At 41.1% G+C, this 17,797-nt stretch overlaps 1 protein-coding gene and 1 pseudogene across 3 annotated transcripts in view; one reads left to right on the forward strand and one right to left on the reverse strand.

Moving 5' to 3' along the window:
- ARMH3 (armadillo like helical domain containing 3) overlaps positions 1-17,797 on the forward strand; it is a 196,237-nt gene that overhangs the window by 54,837 nt on the left and 123,603 nt on the right. For all 3 annotated transcript variants that reach the window (XM_037497405.2, XM_037497406.2, XM_054690559.1), the window contains one exon: positions 10,948-11,036. In XM_037497405.2, the coding sequence (XP_037353302.1) occupies positions 10,948-11,036 (89 nt within the window). The remainder of the gene's footprint in view (positions 1-10,947; positions 11,037-17,797) is intronic.
- Positions 7,992-9,162, reverse strand: LOC119233382 (spermine synthase-like; annotated as a pseudogene).

Raw genomic sequence — 17,797 nt, forward strand, 5'->3', positions numbered from 1 at the left:
CAGTGCATGTATAAACAATGTATAAACAAAACGAACGAACAAACAAACAAATAAAAACATGCCTCTAAAAAAAAAATAAAAAAAAAAAAAAAAAAAAAAAGAAAGAAAAGAAAGAAAAGAATTTAAAAAAAAAAAAAAAAAGAAATATCAGGTGCATTTGACCTCAGTCATAAAAGAACAGTAGGAGTTCTCTCTGTGGAGGAGTCAGGGAGGGATACTCCAAGCAAGGGACCCACATCTTCAGAGGCTTGACATGTGGCTTGTTGGGAGACTAGAAAGAGATTCAGAGATTAGAGTATTGGGTGCATGTAGGAAGTTTAGGAAAGCAAAAAAGAGTTACTTGAGATTAAGTGGATGATGGGGAAACAGTTGAAGGTGTGGGTAAGGTTGTATGTTCAGAACATAGAGTTATAGGTATGTAGCTGTCCACCTAAACCTCTATATTCCTAGCCAGTGAACCTGGTCTACACTAAATATTTTATTTTCCTCCTCCCACTGGTTCCTAACTTTATCCTTAGAAGAGCTTATTGCCTTGCTTTCTGAGTTGCTTTTTCTACCCGATCCCTAATTGAATATCCTGAGGTTAAGGAAGATGGAGAAGATAATGAGACATAATCTGACAGAGGCTGGGCAGAAGACCCCACCCTCAGGCTGAATTCACTTTCTTCATTACTACCCATGAGCATATTTCCAGATCTTCTTCCTCCCACTTCCAGTGCTTTCTAGTTTTTAGCATTTGGAGCATCAAGACATTTTTAGGTGTATTCATTGCCCCTAGCTGGGCATCAGGCCAGCTTGCTGTCTTAATTCTCAATATGTACTGCTTTTCAGCAGCTTTCCCATTGAGAAATTGAAATAAAAGTGAATTTCCACCATTTCAGATAAGTTTATATAATCCTTGTGGTGAAATATGAAGAAATATGGAATGTGAAAAGACTTAATACTCAAAGCCAAAATTTGGATCAGAGTTGAAACTATTCACCTCGGCGTATGAGTGCTGTAGGTCAAGCAAGAGAAAAGTTTTGCTTTGAGCAGTAAGAGGTAGGAAAACCCAGCAAATTAATATTCAGTTGTGATTGTACTTGATTCTTTCTGCTACCCTCATTGCTGCCACAAGATTTGAGAGTAGGGGCCTCCCCGGTGGCGCAGTGGTTGAGCGCTGGGTTGCGAAGCTGCCTGCAGCCTCTGCAGCCGGTTCGATCCCCGGCTGCTCCCCGGCCATCGGAGGAGGGTCCCACATGGCGTGCAGACCTCTCCTGCCGCCCGCTGCTCCCCTCAGCAGTGTACTTCGGTCCTTCTGCCTGCTCTGCTCCCCGCTCTGGCTCTGGTGAATTCTCTCACCCTCCCACGCTTCTGACTGTACCCAGTGCATGTATAAACCAAACAAACAAACAAATAATAAATAAAAAAATAAATAAGACATGCCTCTAGAAAAATTAAAAAAAAAAAAATTTGAGAGTAAGGGGAATTGGTATCTGAGGAGAGTAAATTCTCCTTTAAGTCACTCTTACATGGAAAACTTGAACTCTTTCTAAGTCAGATTCCCAAATCTGTCGTTTACCAGAAGAAAGGTAAACATCAATGGACACACAATGTCAGGTTAAAATAGCACTTGTGTTGAAATAGGAAACCTCGATATACATAAAAGAAACATCCCAAGAAATAGTGAATTTGTAGTCATTCAGCCAGTATATAATTTTAAGATCATAGCATTTATTAACTTTTTCATTCTGCTTGGTAAATAGTGTAAGTTACCGAGACCACAAAGTTAATGATGTTACCTCTCAGGTGACTGTAGAGGTAGGAATAGAGCCGAGGAGCAGTGGAGGAGTGGATGTTGATAGTGTTTGAACCAGAGGTGGTTGTAACATGGAGACATGGGAGACACAGGTAGTATCTCACTGCTGCTCCACAGTAGCTCAGTCTTGAGATGTCGTTGTCAACAGGGACAAGGTACAGGCTGTCCGGATGAAGGGCTGGTGTTTAGGAATGTGCTGTGCACAGGTGGTCATGTTGCTAAATGCAGCAAAGCTTTTAGCATGGGAACCTAAGGACTACAGTGTAATGGGGAAGTTGATAGAAGAGTTTGTGGATTCCTAAGTTAATTCATGGCTCAAACAAGGACAGCTTGTAGGTTGTGACAGTTGCATCAAATAGGAGATCACATTATAGTTTCTAAAAATCAACAATGAGTTGGAAACTATTAGGATTATTTCAACCGCAATTTATAACACTTGGTAAGCAGTTGTTTTTTTTAAGACTTATTTTTATTTATTTATGCATATAAGAACTGGGGTGTAGCCAGAGGTGCAGGGAGTAAGAGGATTCACCAGAGACAGAGTGGGGAGCAGAACAGGCAGATTGACAATACACTGCCAAGGGGAGCAGCAGGTGAGTTTGCTGTGCCATGTGGGTTAGCTTGCTGGCCGGGGATTGAACTCTTGCTGCAATGGCTGGTGATAGCTTGATAGAGCTGCGACTTTAACCCCTGTGCTACCAGGGAGACTGGTAAGCAGTTTTGACATTATTTAGAGAATAAAGGAAATTACTTAAAATTTTTGATATTTATGTATTAGTTTATATTTCTATATGTTTTGTAAGGGTTTTTTTTTATGTGTGTGTGTGTTTTTGTTTTTTGGTTTTTTTTTTTAGTTGAATGAGGCAAGGATTTCTTAGGGACTCAGGCATGTGGGTAAAATATTTGTGATATCATTGCTAACAATATTGAAATATTTTAAGAGAGCTCTGTTTACATAGTCCTCTCATAATATCTTATCTGAAAAGCTCCTAAAAGACCACTTAGATATAGAGGAATTCGGAAGAACATAGAGAGATGTGATTAATGGGACAAGTAGAATAGGCTAGTAATGTATTAGTGCAAGCCCATTACTGGGAATATTTTGAAAACTTCCAGAGATGAGTAATTCTAGAACTTTAACTTACACATTTAGTACACTTTATTTGTGTCTTTGTTAAGTTGTCATACTTTAATCCCTTTAGGTGATGTTTTTAGCTCTCACTCCAAAGAGTGATGTTAGTAGCATTTTTTCCCTGCCCTTTCCCCCTCTGTTAAAGACATTCACAAAATTAGTTATCCCCATTTTTGCTTGAGTCCATGAATTGTCAAGTTGACACCCCACAAATTGATATGGTGCCTGCTGGAGTTAGTAGGATCTCAGGATATTCTTATTTCAGATTAAAGCCATGAAACCTGAGAAACTAAATTTCCCCTCTAAAAGTATTATTTACAGATGGATAGTAATGGGAGGATGTTAGGTGGAGAGGAGCCATTTGTTGCTGTGCCCTTAACCTTGCTTTGTCTTCTCTATTTCTGTTTTCTGTCTCATTTTATTTCAGGACAGGAGAGTCTCTCCCATTTGCCTCAAACTAGCAGGTTATCTAGGTCTAGTTTCCAGAAACTTGAGAGTGTAGTTTTTCTGTTTTCTGTTTCTTTTTTACTTTACTTTTCTTTTTTTTTAAAGATTTATTTATTTATATAAGCACTGGGTACATTCAGAAGGGCGGGAGGGTGAGAGAATTCACCAGAGCCAGAGCAGGGAGCAGAACAGGCAGAGGAACCGAAGTACACTGCTGAGGGGAGCAGTGGGTGGCAGGAGAGGTCTGCGCGCCATGTGGGACCCTCATCCGTGGCCGGGGAGCAGCCAGGGATCGATCCGGCGCTGCAGAGGCTGCGGGCAGCTTCGCAAACCAGCGCTCAACCGCTGAGCCACTGGGGAGGCCCTGTTTCTTTTTTTAAAGATTCCCTGGTGGCGCAAGGGGTTAAGACGCAACCTATGAAGCTGTCTGCAGCCTCTGCAGCACAAGTTGTATCCCCGGCCAGAGAGGTGACCCACATGGCACAGCAGACCTCTCCTGACTCGCCTGCTGCTCCCCTCAGCAGTGTATTTCACTCAGTCTGCCTGTTCTGTTCTCTACTTTGTCTCTGGTGAATCCTCTCATCCCCTGCACCTCTGGCCTGTACCCTAGTTCTTGTATGCATAAATAAATCTTAAAAAAAAAAAAGATTCATTTATTTATGCATACAAGAGCCGGGGTACAGGCCAGAGGTGTGGGGGTGAGAGGATTCACCGGAGACAGAGTGGGGAACAGAAGCAGATCGACCGAAATACACTGCTAAGGGGAGCAGCGGGCATGCCAGGAGAGTTCTGCTGCGCCATGTGGGCTGCTCCCTGGCCGGCCGGGGATCGAACTCGTGCTGCAGAGGCTGTGGACAGCCTCACAGGCTGCGTCTTAACCCCTTGCGCCACCAGGGAAGGCCCCTGTTTGCTTTTTTTGTAGTACTGGGGTGTAGGCCAGAGGTGTAGAGGGTGAGAGGACTCACCAGAGGCAGAGTGGGGAGCAGAACAGGTGGATGTACTGAAATACATTGCTAAGGGGAGCAGCGGGTGAGACAGGAGAGGTCTGTTACACAATATGTAGGTTACCTCCCTGGCAGGGGATTGAACTCAGGCCATAGTAGTGATAGCACTGAGACTTAACCCCTAGGCCACCAGGGAGACCTGACAATGTAGTTCTAATAAGAAGTAATAGATGTTTAGTTGTTATACTGTCAATATTTGTTGAGTGAGTGAGAGAAAAGTCTGACAGTTTCTTTTTTTTTTTTTTTCTTTTTTTTTATTTATACAAGCACAGGGTATAGTCAGAAGTGTGGGAGGGTGAGAGAATTCACCATAGGCCAGGGTGGGGAAACAGAACTGGCAGACTGATGAAATACACTGCTGAGGGGAGCAGCGGGTGTGGCAGGAGAGGTCTGTTGTGCCATGTGAGGCCCTTGCCGGTGGCCAGGGATCGAACCGGCACTGCGAGGCTTCAGGCAGCTTCGCAGCCCAGCTCTCAACCACTGCGCCACCAGGGGAGGCCCACAGTTTGACAGTTTCTTCTGAAACTTTTGGTTTGTGTGATGAGCCTCAAGCTCCAGAGGGATACAGCTGAAGCCTTGGACCTCTAACTTATCAAGCAATCCCTCAGTGATCTGAATTTAAATGCCATTAAAGTATCAAGGACATGACAAAGTGCAGCTTAGAACCTGGAATTAGTGAAGGCATTGCATTTTAGGTATTTCAGAGATTCACTGGTCATTCCAATGGCTGTGATTCTTGTTAATTGAACATTGAATTTGCGAATTTAAAAATGAAAATAGGATATGTGAAAGCTGATGCCCTCAAATGAGAAACACAGTTTATCCACATTATATAGGCCAAACATTAAAGTGGACATTTAATGGTTTTAAACAGGAATCCAAGCATATATAGAATATAGAATGCATTACATTAAATTAATATTATTGTTAGAACTGTAACTTACTTTTCTGACAATTTGGAAAATCTAAGCTGCAAAGTTTTAAAAATAGCTTTATTGAGATACTGTTTTTAATGTTTTTAATTCATCTATTTAAATTGTACAATTGTATTTATTATATATTCACGGGGTTGTGCAACCATAACCACAATCTAATTTCAGAACATTTTGACCTTTCATATAGAAATCCCATATCCATTAGTTCCTTTCCATACCTCCCCTCACTTTGCCCAACTAATCTATTTTCTGTCTCTCTATATTTGTCTATTCTGGACTTTTTTTTTAGTAAATGAAATCATATAATATGTGACCTTTTGTGACTGATTTCTTATACTTAGCATAATGTTTTCAAGGTTCATCCACCTATCAGAATTGCTTTCCTTTTCAGGATGAATAATACTCCATTGTATGTATATAGCACTTTTTTTTAAAGATTTTAAAAATTTTTTTATGTGTACAAGAACTGGGGGTAGGCCAGAGGTAGGGGGGGAGGGGAGTAAGGGGATTCACTAGAGACAAAGTGGGGAGCAGAACAGGTGGCTCTACTGAAATATACTGCTGAGAGGAGCAGCAGGTAAGATCGTAGAGGTCTGCTGCAGCATGTGGGTCAGCTCCCTGGCTGGGGATCGAACTTATGCTACAGTGGCTGGCGACAGCTTGACAGTGCTGAGACTTCAACCCCTGTGCCACCAGGGAGGCCCCCAGCACATCTTGTTTTTCTGTTCATCCATCTGTGAACATTTGATTGGCTTGTTCCATTGGCTGTTATACAGTGCTGCTGTAAACTTTCATGTGTGTTTGTATGATGTGTGTTTTGTTTTCCTCGTGGTTATACCTAGTAGTAGAATTGATGGCTCATATGTAACTCTATATTTAACATTTTGTGAACTTATAAATTGTTTTCCAGAATGGTTGTTCCATTTTACCTTTTTATCAGCAATGTGTGAGGGCTCCAATTTCTCTGCATCCTTTACCACAACCAAAGATTTTGTTTTTGCATGGACTTTGTCCCCTTTGACAAAAGTGGAGATGCCATTTACTTGATTTAAGAAATGACAGTGTAACAGCCTTGAATATTTAGATCCCCAGTTAACAGATTAGCATACTAGGTCCTTCCATATTATTCTCTCATAATCTGCCCATTGTGTTTCTAGACCCTGATTGCAGAGGGATAAGCAGTTGGATGAGTCTTGCTAAATTATATATCCTTGACCCACTGGTCTAGCGAAGATATAAAACATTTTTGTTCTCCAAAGATTTCCTTCATGACCATATCTCGAGAATATTAAAATTTTAAAAATAAATTTATTTTAAATGGTGGGTTTCTTACCTATTAAAATAAAATATAGTTGTAGGAAATGTGGAGAGAGAGAAAAAAAAAAACAACAGAATTCGCCTATAACCTTACTACCCCAAAATGGCAACCATTGTTAACGTCAAAATGAAATATTTTTCTATGCATTTGAATGTATTTGTGACCATCTTCATATACTTAATTGTATATAATTTTTGCCTGCTGTTCTTTCACTTTCCATTATTGCATAAATATCTTTGTCTTGTGAAGAATTCTTCATGAATGTCCTTTTTCAGAGCTTCATGGGGTCTGCTTGGGCTGCAGTAATAAAATACCACAGATTTTGTGGCTTAAACAACAGAAATTTGTTTTCTCATGATTCTGAAGGCTCGAAGTCTCAGATTAAGGTACCAGCAGGTTTGTTTTCTCTAGAAGCTTCTCTTCTTGACTTTCAGATGGCTACCTTCTCACAGTGTACTCACAAAGCTTTGTCCCCTGTTGGGACCGTCCTGTTATCTCTTCCTCTCTTCTTCTTTTTTTCCTTTTTTTTCCTTTGTTTTTTTGTTTTGTTTTGTTTTGTTTTTTCTTTTATCTAACCCTAACCCTCTTCCTCTCTTCTTAAACGGAAGTGAGTCCTATAGGATAAGGGCCCCATCCTTTCGATCTCATTTAATTTTAGTTATCTTCTTACAGACCAAATACAATCACATTGGGGGTTAGGGCTTCAACATAGGAATTTTGGGGGGACAGTATTTAGTCCATAACATATAATAATGATTTCTTGCTGTATTCTTAGCATTGCACATTCTTTTCATAGCTGTTTCTAATTTTCTTTTATTATAAATAAGTTTATGATGGACTTGATTTTGTCTAAAATATTTTTTTATGCATCCTGATGTAAATGGGTCTAAGAGACTATTTTTCCTTCTCTTTTGTAATTTTAATTAAAGTGTTGCTATTCACTTTTTAAGCTCTTTCTAACAAGCACCGAATTTTAATATGTAAGTCAGTGTTTTTGGAAACACCATCAGTATCCTTCCACAATAAAACAATGATGTTCATTCCTCCAAATACCCAAATTGAAAGTCTACCAAAACAAACAAAAAAGGCCCACACATTAAAAAAGTAACAGAAATCATGGTTTATTCATCAGTGCATTTAGTGACTTTCAGTGTGCTCTCTAATCATTCTTCAGCAGACTTTCAAAAAATAACACCATACCTCATCAAAATATACATTTTCCTTTGAAATTAAAAATAATAATTAAAAAATAACTGGAAGGAATTTACAATCAATTGCCTGATGCTTTTGATGTCATATACAGCATATGAGGGTCAGGAAGGCTATTTGCACATACATGGTTAGAGGATATTGATCTTCAAGGTTTAGTAACTTTCTTCCAAGCAGTGCAAAATACCCACAGTTCCAAATAAGAAGGGATGTCCTTTGAGAATTCCACAGAACAATACAGATGCCCGAGTTCTTTGCAGAGCATCAGGGCTTCAGTCAAAATGACAAAGTTCCCTTGTGTAAAACATTTCCCATCCTGTTACAGTGCTTTCATTGAGAGGTCAGGAAACAGTCTGAGAAATTCCCATGTGAAATCTTATGGAGACTTGGAGGTTGGAACAATAGTGAAATCATTCATCACATAATCAGACTCCCTCTTTTCTTGGGAATGCCTCTTCAGTTTGGGAATACAATCTTCTGTTAGAACCTGATAGCAGTCCCTTTCAGATTGTCGTCGCCATACGTTTTCTGAGTATTTGTTCCATCCATCCATCCATCCATCCATCCATCCATCCATCCATCACCATTTGGTCAGTCTCTACCATAGTGACCACCCTTGTTTTCAGTTTGCCTTTTTTATAAAATATGCCCGTCTCCAGGATCAGAACATCTTTGCCATTGTAATCTTCTTTTCCTCTGCCCATGAAAGTCCTGGTATACACCACATCACTCTCTGCCAAATGAACATCCTTGCTAAGGATGAGACTATTTCCAAATTGCTTCGAGTGTAGAATTTTAACATTCTGATAAGATGAATCTTTATTATATACCACTTCATGTATGTTGTACTGCAGCATTGTCTGTGGCCCCTCCTCTAACTATGGGTGGTAATTGCTTTACTTGCCCAGTAATTTCTGCACTTGATTCTTTTGTTCTCCAACTCTGTTCAGAAGACTTTCAACTTCTTTACCTTGTAGCTCTGAAGGCCCGGCAATACCAACCCATGTGGGTAAATCCTCCTGTTGGCAAAGCTGCCATTTTTCTTTATGAAGGTAGCTAAATAACCGTGGTCCTGCTGGGTATGCACTATCTGTCACGCCCATCTGGAAAATGGACTGGGGCCTATTAGAATGGTCTCACTGGCAGCCTTGGCGCTGAGCCTTGCTACTGCGTAGTATGAGGAGGCCTTAGCCAGGACTGGGGGAGACAGTGGAGGGAAGGATAGGGGTCCTCAGGGATGGCACCAGCTGGGGAGGCCAAGGGTCTATTAAGACTCTTAATAGAGATTGTCAAATTACATAAAAGGGCTCTATACCCATTATACTTTCTCTGATGTGTGAATGGTTGTTTTGCTGTACTTTTGTCATTACAAAAAATCTGTATTATTTGATATGCAAAAACAGAATCTTGTTTTAATGTGCCTTTTTTTTTTTTAAAAGATTTATTTATTTATTTATACAAGCACTGGGTACAGTCAGAAGCGCGGGAGGGTGAGAGAAATTCACCAGAGCCAGAGCAGGGAGCGGAACAGGCAGACTGACGAAGTACACTGCTGAGGGCAGCCGGTGGCAGGAGAGGTCTGCGTGCCATGTTGGACCCTCGCCCAGTGGCCGGGGATTGAACTGGTGCTGTAGAGGCTGGGGGCAGCTTCGCAGCCCAGCACTCAACCGCTGTGCCACCAGGGGAGGCTCTTATGTGCCTTTTTTAAGTGAAGTTGAGCATTGAAGAAAATGTTAGCGTTCCATATTCACTTTTTGGGGAGATATGGAAATTTGTTGACTGTTTCCTTTGCTCTTCTTTTTTATTAGGGGTGTTGCTGTTTTTTCTTATCAGTGTGTGTAAACTTTTATACATTAAGCATAGTAACTCTTTGGTGTCATATGGTGTCAGTGTATTTTCCCAAATTATTTGGCTTTTAATTTTAATCACTAAACTTTTCTTTTAAACAAGAGGTTTTCATTTTTAGAAAGTAAATTTCATCAGTATTTTGTTTTGTACTTTCATTTGTGGCTTTTTAGCTTTCCAAACCCTCCCCCATTTGGAGACGAAAACACAATTTTTCCTGAGGTTCATAATGTTTAGAAATATTTTTCTTCTCAACCTCAACTTGCTAACTCCTTATTTGGAAGTACTCTCAATAACATATGTTGTTGGGATGTGAATAATGCTGAATATTTCAGTGATCTAGAGCAGCACTGTCCAACAGAATTTTTTCTTCTGATAAAATAGTTCCGTATATTGGAGCTGTCCAATTTGGTAGCCAGTGTTTAAATGTGGCCATCGAGCATGATTAGTGTAACTGAACAATGGAATTTTTTTTATATATAAGATTGATTTATTTATGCATACAAGAGCTGGGGTACAGGCCAGAGATGCTGGAGGTGGTGAGAGGATTCACCAGAGACTAAACGGGGAGCAGAACAGGCAGACGGACTGAAATACACTGCTAAGGGCATCAGTGGGTGAAACAGGAGAGGTCTGCTTTGGCATGTGGGTTTCTCTCTGGCTGGCCAGGGATCGAAGTCGTGCTGCAGAGGCTGTGGATTGCTTCATAGTGCAGTGCTTAACCCCTTGTGCCACCAGGGAGGCCCTGAAAAATGCAATTTCTAAGTTAACTTTTCTTGCAAATAAAATTGAAGTTAATTTAATTACAAATTAAATTTTATTAAAATTTTGATGTAAGTTAAAAACAAATTTAAATAAGTCTAAAGACTCAAGGTTTTTAATTTTGTGTTTTTGCATCCTACATTTGCAACTTTGAGTGGAGTAGTCTTTATTTTGTTCCTTTATTTTGTATCTTTTCTCTAAGGAAAGATATTCAAGGGTATGGTATCAGTGGTACTACCTAATTGATTGTATGTCGTTATAGCTCCCTTTTTCTAGTGATATGAAGAGTGGGTAGCACAAACATTGGAGGGGGAGGCAAGAAAGGGATAAGTTATTTATCCACCAGAAAGGTACAAATTGAAGTTCCTGTCATTTTGTATGTGGACAGATTCCTATCTAGCCTCTTTAGTGACCTTAGCAAAATTTCTCCAAGGAAAGGGTTTCTGTGGTGAGTTGCACCATTTTCTTAGGCTTACCCTACTTTTTTTCTGTTACAGACGCTGCATTCAGGTTGTACATAAGCTGCTTTGCTATCAGAAGAAGTGTAGAATACGCCTGCATTACACCTGGCGGGAACTCTGGTCAGGTAACTTTCTCTTTTGAATTTATTTTCTTTTCCTATACATTTTATGAGACCCTAGATCTAGACACAGGATGAATTAAAAACAAACCAAAAAACTTTAAGATGCTTTTATTTTCATTCACACTTTTTGTCATTCAGTTTTCTCATCCAGACCTGGGCATATCTCATATCTATTCCCCACTTTCTTGTTCCTTTGCCTTGTTTTTTTCCTCCAGCTGATAAAAACAATTGAATATTTTTAAGTTCCAGTGATTCTTTCTTTGAGTAAGAGTGAGGTAGGAGGAGTCAGTACAAACTTGGATCTCCCTCGGTTCCATTTGGTAGCAGCATATGGACTATAGGGAGGCTTCTGTGTATTTCCTTAAGATGAGTAATCTCAAGAGGAATGTCTTAGGGAGAGGGGGTGGGAAGGGGGTGGAGAGATGGGGGAATCCTGTTCTTTGTGTTACATCTGGCATTATTACTGTTTACAGACAGTGTCAATTGTACCACTCCCTCTGTGCCAGAGACAAAAACAGCAAATTACAGTGTTTACTTTTGTCTTTGTATCCATTTGGTAGCCCAGTAAAATCACTGCCACCCCTGCAGGCGGGAAGTGGCTCTTCTCTAAGGGTACAATTAATGCTGGCTTGCCACCCCTTTCTTTTGTGCAACTAATTGGAGGTTTCAGGAAAGCAGAGGAGACATGTTCCCTAAGGCATTCACTTGCTGATAGGTCCTGGGGCTTTTGTGACCTGATGGTATACAATAAAGTCTTCTCCAGAAGATTATAGTGATGAATAGTTGCCCCACCCATAGGAGAGTATCTCTGTATTCTCTGAAGGGAGAGGGTGTGTTAGTGTCAGAGGTTTTATGAGAAACAGGCCAGTAACCCAGCCCCCTTCCATGGAATTCATCTCACTTGTTGTGACACATGGTTTCCTCCCAACCCAATTTGACTTTCTAAATTTAGTCTTCCATAATGGGAAGTAGAGATCTTTAATTAATGGATTAGCAAGTTCTTTGCAGTTACTGCCTTTGGCAAGTAGGAGAATAACACTAAATGGCAGTAATGGCATTTTGGCATTTCAGGAGAGAAGATTGTTTGAGTTTAAGATTGAGGGAATGTCAGAAGAACTAAAGAGTGATCAAAAGAGATTGAAATGACTAAAGTTAGTAGAATTTCTTAGGTAGGAATAATTACTTCTTAATATACAAGACTACTTTTCTTTGTATATGGATATTTATATTATCAGTAGGCTGTAAAAGCCTGAGATTAAAGAGAAAAGACAAAGTGATGCAAGTCTGTGGATATTGATATAGTTGTATTTATAAGAACTATTAGTGGGCAGAGGGGTATCCTGGGACCCCCAAACTTATATGCTGTAAAGGGGTCCAGCCATCTGTGTATACAAAGACACACTTAGTGTAAAAGCGCTTTGATAGAATTGATGTGCATAGAGAGGAGAGAAAAGGGTAATTTCCTGAAAAGGGTAGGTTCCCTGTAAAACACCTAAAGTTACCCATCCCCCTGGGGTAAATGGCAACCAAACAGGGTTGGCCTGAAATGGGGCCACTGAGGCCCAAAAGCTTGCCACAAATCTAAGGCACTTTCTGGCAGGGAAACATGGAAGGGGGCCAAAAGGGCCAGGCAAGTCTAGAACCAATGGCGAAACACCAAAGTAGCAGAACTAAAGTACAAATCAAGAAAACGGTTGGCATTGTCAGCCTCCCCACGTGTGTCTTCCAAGTGTCTCTGCCTATCTTCTCTTGACATGTCTCCTCCACGCCCCCCAAGTCCCTGCTGTGAGTCCAAAGCCAAGAAGCAAAAGGGTCCTTCTCCGTATGTCTTTCTTCCTATGCCACTCCCTGTGTCTCTGGTATCTCTAAGTGCTCTTCTTGTTATAGGGCAGCCCCGATATAAAATGGGGTGCCTGACTGTGGGTCCTCACCTGCGCGCTTAAAAGGACTTATCAATGCTCTACTGCAGGCACACGCGAAAGATTAATAAAAGGTTTATTTACAAGGGAAGGGGAAATGAGGAAATGTACAGCTCAGCGAGAAAAGTGGGAGACAAAGTTTTAAATGCATCCTACCCAATCCGCTGATCAGTAATCCCAAAATGGCACTCTGAGAGCTGGCCGCAAGCCAGGAGCCGTGAAGCCAGGAGGTGAGCAACAGAGTGAGAGAGCCCAAGGCCCACGTGTCTGGTTTTTATACCAACCCTGGCTGCTTAACTCCACCCTCAGGTCCCAGCCACCTTCCCTTTGGTGGTGACGGGATTTGTCTTTCCCAATGTCCTGATGGCTTTGGTCTGGAGTGGGGGTGGAGTCCAGAAAGCCTTTATGGGATTAGTGCAGAACATCCTTTCCTCCTAACATTCTGAGTCCATCTGCCTTCCATGTTATATAGCTTCATCTGGCTGCTTAGCTCTGTCCCTCAGGTGGGGCAGGGAACATGGGACCTCCTCTTTTTTCAAATTTTTAAAAAAGATTTATTTTATCTATTTATGCATACAAGGGCTGGGGTGTAGGCCAGAGGTGTGGGAGTGGGTTATTCACCAAAAACAGAGTGGGGAGCAGAACAGGCAGATTGAGGGAAATACACTGCTGAGGGGAGCAGCGGGTGAGACAGGAGAGGTCTGCTGTGGCATGTGAATCAGCTTCCTGGCTGGGAATGAAATCATGCTGCAGTGGCTGCAGATAACTTTCAGTGCTGAGCCTTAACCCCTTGTACCACCAGGGAGGCCCCCTGGAACCGCCTCCTTTTTTTTTTTTCAAGATTTATTTATACAATCACTGGGTACAGTCAGAAGTGCGGGAGGGTGAGAGAATTCACCAGAGCCAGAGCGGGGAATAGAACAGGCAGACTGACGAAATACCCTCCTGAGGGGAGTAGCAGGCACAGCCGGAGAGCTCTGCACGCCATGTGGGACCCTCGCTGGTGGCCGGGGATTGAACTGGTGCTGCAGAGGCTGCAGGCATCTTCTCAGCCCAGTGCTCAACTGCTGCGCCACCAGGGGAGGCCCTGGAACTTCCTCTTTTTATGGAGATCCTCTGTTAAAGTATGAATGGTTTATATCTATAATTGGGATGAAGTTACACATTGTAGTACTAAAGAGTTGGTGGTAATAGTTATTACTGCCTTTTTTTTTATTCTCTTCTGGTTTTATATTTTATTTCTTTACCATCTCTCCATCCTGTCTCTGTCCATCCTGTCCATCTCTGTCCATCCTGTCTCTCTTCTACATTGCCTTTTAAGTTGGCTCTAGTCTGTCTCTGGGGCAAGGGTTTCCCATTACTCTCCTACCTCTACCTTGTATGTCCTGACCTTTAATAAATTGACCCCTTTATCATATACACTATCTTTCCTGTCCTTTGTGCTGTTATTTTTTTTAAGATTTATTTATTTATGCATACAAGAATTGGGGTACAGGCTAGAGGTGTGGGGGGTGAGAGGATTCACCAGAGACAAAGTGGGGAACAGAACAGGCAGATTGACTGAAGTACACTGCTGAGGGGAGCAGTGTGCAAGTCAGGAGAGGTCTGCTGTGCCATGTGGGTTTCTCCCTGGCTGGCTGGAGATCGAACTTGTGCTATAGTGGCTGTGAACATCTTCATAGGTTGTGTCTTAACCCCTTGTGCCACCAGGAAGGCCCTATGCTGTTATTGTCATGTATCTTACTTTCGTATGTTGAACACCTCAAAATACCTTGTTCCATCAGTTTTTGTTTAGAGAGGCAATTATCTTGTAAAGAGATTTAAAAATGTCTTTTGTATATTTCTTTTCCGGCTCTTAGCATTTCCCCATTTTGGCTAGGAAATCGTTCTTTAGCTTATGTTGATCAGCTGATCATTGATTTTATGTTTGAATACTTCCCATCATATCTGTTTGTAATTATGTGCTATCTCAGGGGTGACCTGAGACCTTTGACAGGTTGAGAAAAGGTGTGTCTGAGTATCTTTAGTGAGGTCTGGACAACTGCTTGCTGCTAGCCACAGGCATTTGTATTACAGTATTCCACCAAGTGAGGTTAGCTCCTTTTCCTATATAGATTGGATGGGCCCTTCTGAAACTCTGGCTCCATGTGTTTGTACATAGAGTGTACAGTGAGATGCAAAGCAGCAGGTGTTACGGAAAGCTGCAAAATACTTTACTACATCTGATGCATCAGAGCCCATAATGTATAATATTGCAATCAGTGAATATAAATGTGGTGATGGTAGAGCCACCCACTCCTTGGCTGGTACTACCTCTCATATGTTGGTAAGCCCGCATTTTCACTCTTTCATTGCCTTCTAGACTTACAGATTTGAGGGAGGTGTGTGAAACTCATCATGGCAAATATGCCTGTCTGTGTAGATGCTTCTGCACATGTGTTGCATCTTTTAACTGACTCTTATTTAGAAATAAGTTTGGTAAGTTGCGTGCCATTAAATTGGACACACAGAAGCCCTTGATGTCTAGGAAGCAATTGATTAGGGTCCAGATGCCTTTTGTCTTTTGGAATGTGAGTTTTTAGTATCACTGCACTTCATTGGTGAATTTTATTTCTATGCTATTTGACTATAGTAGTCTTTGTTATGGGGAAGGTAGCCAGAGGGTTCCTTCCAAATTTCCATATGTAATTCCCAGGCCTAGTTTTATGGATTCGGAACAGTCAACTCTTTGGTTGGGGGCTTAATCCTGCCTGATATGAATTTCTACTATTGGTTTTGTAGATACAAGCCCTGACCTACTCCCTGCTGCCACTATCTATTTATATGATGCCTGTCACCATGGTATCTGAGTATAAGGGAAATATATTTAGGCTAACTTCAGTAGAATATGAAAGAAACAAGTCCTGCCTCCTCATCGCCCTCTTTTTAGCAATTATTGTTTTTTACCAAGTTAGGGGACGTTCAGAAGCTCTTCTCTGACCTATACGCTACTCAGATCTCTTATTTTCAGTAAAAGATTAGGTCTTAAATTTTTCCTGTGATAGAGATAGAAAACTGGGCTTTAGAATAAGATCCTAGTGAAAGAGTTCTTTATCTTTGAGAATATAATGAAATATGTGGTGTTTGTGTCCAGAAAAATACATTTGCATATAATTTTAGAGAGTTCATGGAACTTCTGAAGCCCATTCATGATCCCATGTTAAGAATCCCTAAATTGGGCCTCCCCTGGTGGCGCAGGCAGTTGAGCGCTGTGCTGTGAGACTATCTGAACCCTCTGCAGCCCCGGTTTGATCCCAGCCGGCCAGCGAGAGTCCCACATGGCGTGGCAGACCTCTCCTGTCTCGCCGGCTGCTCCCCTCAGCAGTATATTTCTTCAGTCTGCCTGTTCTGTTTCCCCCTCTGTCTCTGGTGAATCCTCTCACCTTCCCACGAGTCTGGCCTGTACCTCGGTTCTTGTATAAATAAATAAATAAATTAAAAAAAAAAAAAGAATCCCTGAATTTAGAGTCCATGACTTCCCAATTCTGTTTTCAGAGAACATCTTAGTACTCAGTTAAATATTTTTTGTTTATTTATTGACCATACTGCATCCCTTCTGGGAACTTTAGCTCAATAATCTTGTCTCTAAACTTCTTGTGTCTAAAGATCATATTGGTCACTGTTGTTTTATTATGTGTTTTCCTACAAGCCCTTTGGGCTTCTGTTTTAGCTAATCACATTGTTTTGCTATGTTGGCGTACATCTGTAAAATGATTTGTTAAGTGCTTGTCTTTCCTCTTTAAAAAACTCCTGGGGACCAAGGCCTGTGTTTTAATCATTATTTTATCCCTAGCACACTGCTTGGTCTTTTATCGGGACTCAGAAAACATTTGAGTGAAAATGGTTGAAGGGATATGTTGAATTTCCATTAATAATGAGTCAACATTCTCTAAAGCAAGTATACTGTTGTATTTGGGCCTCAGTACAATAGCAATAATAATAGAATGTTTTTTGTCATGTTTCTGTTGAGCTGACTGTATCACCTTTTTATTTGAGTTGTTGAAGTGAAAGGGAGTGGTGGGTAATTTCTCTTTCCTGTCTCTTTTCCTTCCTTGCTTACAGATACATGGATTCCTTTTAACCATATAAAAATAGAAACTTTGGTGGTTTCTGAGCCAGTAACCAAAGAATAAGCAGAATCTTTAGAGAGAAGACTGTAGTTGTTAAAGTGGGAAATCCTTGAACAGAACATCATGGGTTCAGCTTATTTTACTTCCACTGCAGGCAGATGGGGAATTGGGGAGGCAGCCTGCATGTGAACAGTGCAGTTTGCCACAGTCTGAAAATATGGGCCAATTTAAAGGCAGATTTATACTGGCATTTTGTATTTAACTCTTATCTGTGGGTCACAGTCCTTTTTACCCTTTTACTTTGCCATATCCCTGGGTAATAAGTCATTATTTTAATCACCATTTGTTGGGGAAGGGAATGGAAGTATAGAAGGGTAAGTGACTTGCTAAGGATCATGGAACCAGATACTAAACAAAGTCATGATTAGAACTGAGAGTTCCTGACTTCTATGCTCAGACGCAGATCACTAGGCAACATTTGCCTCCCTGCAGGAAGAAAGGCCCCAAAAGCCCCCAAAACAATCTGTTCAGCTTCACTGTGCTAAGTAGCATCCAAAGCATTCACAGTTTTGTGAAAAAGAGAGAAATTGTATGTGGCCTGACCTTTCATATACCTACTGGGAAAAATGGAAAATCCAGAAAGTGTCACAGTTTTCTGAATCCCTCTGGCTCTCTCCTTGCTGGCAGAAACCCATGACTTCTTGATTAGGTACACCTTGAGGCTGGGGATTGAGAA

This window comes from Talpa occidentalis, unplaced genomic scaffold (genome assembly GCF_014898055.3).
Source record: "Talpa occidentalis isolate TD23 unplaced genomic scaffold, MPIMG_talOcc4v2.1 talOcc4.8, whole genome shotgun sequence".
NCBI classification, from domain to species: Eukaryota; Metazoa; Chordata; class Mammalia; order Eulipotyphla; family Talpidae; genus Talpa; species Talpa occidentalis.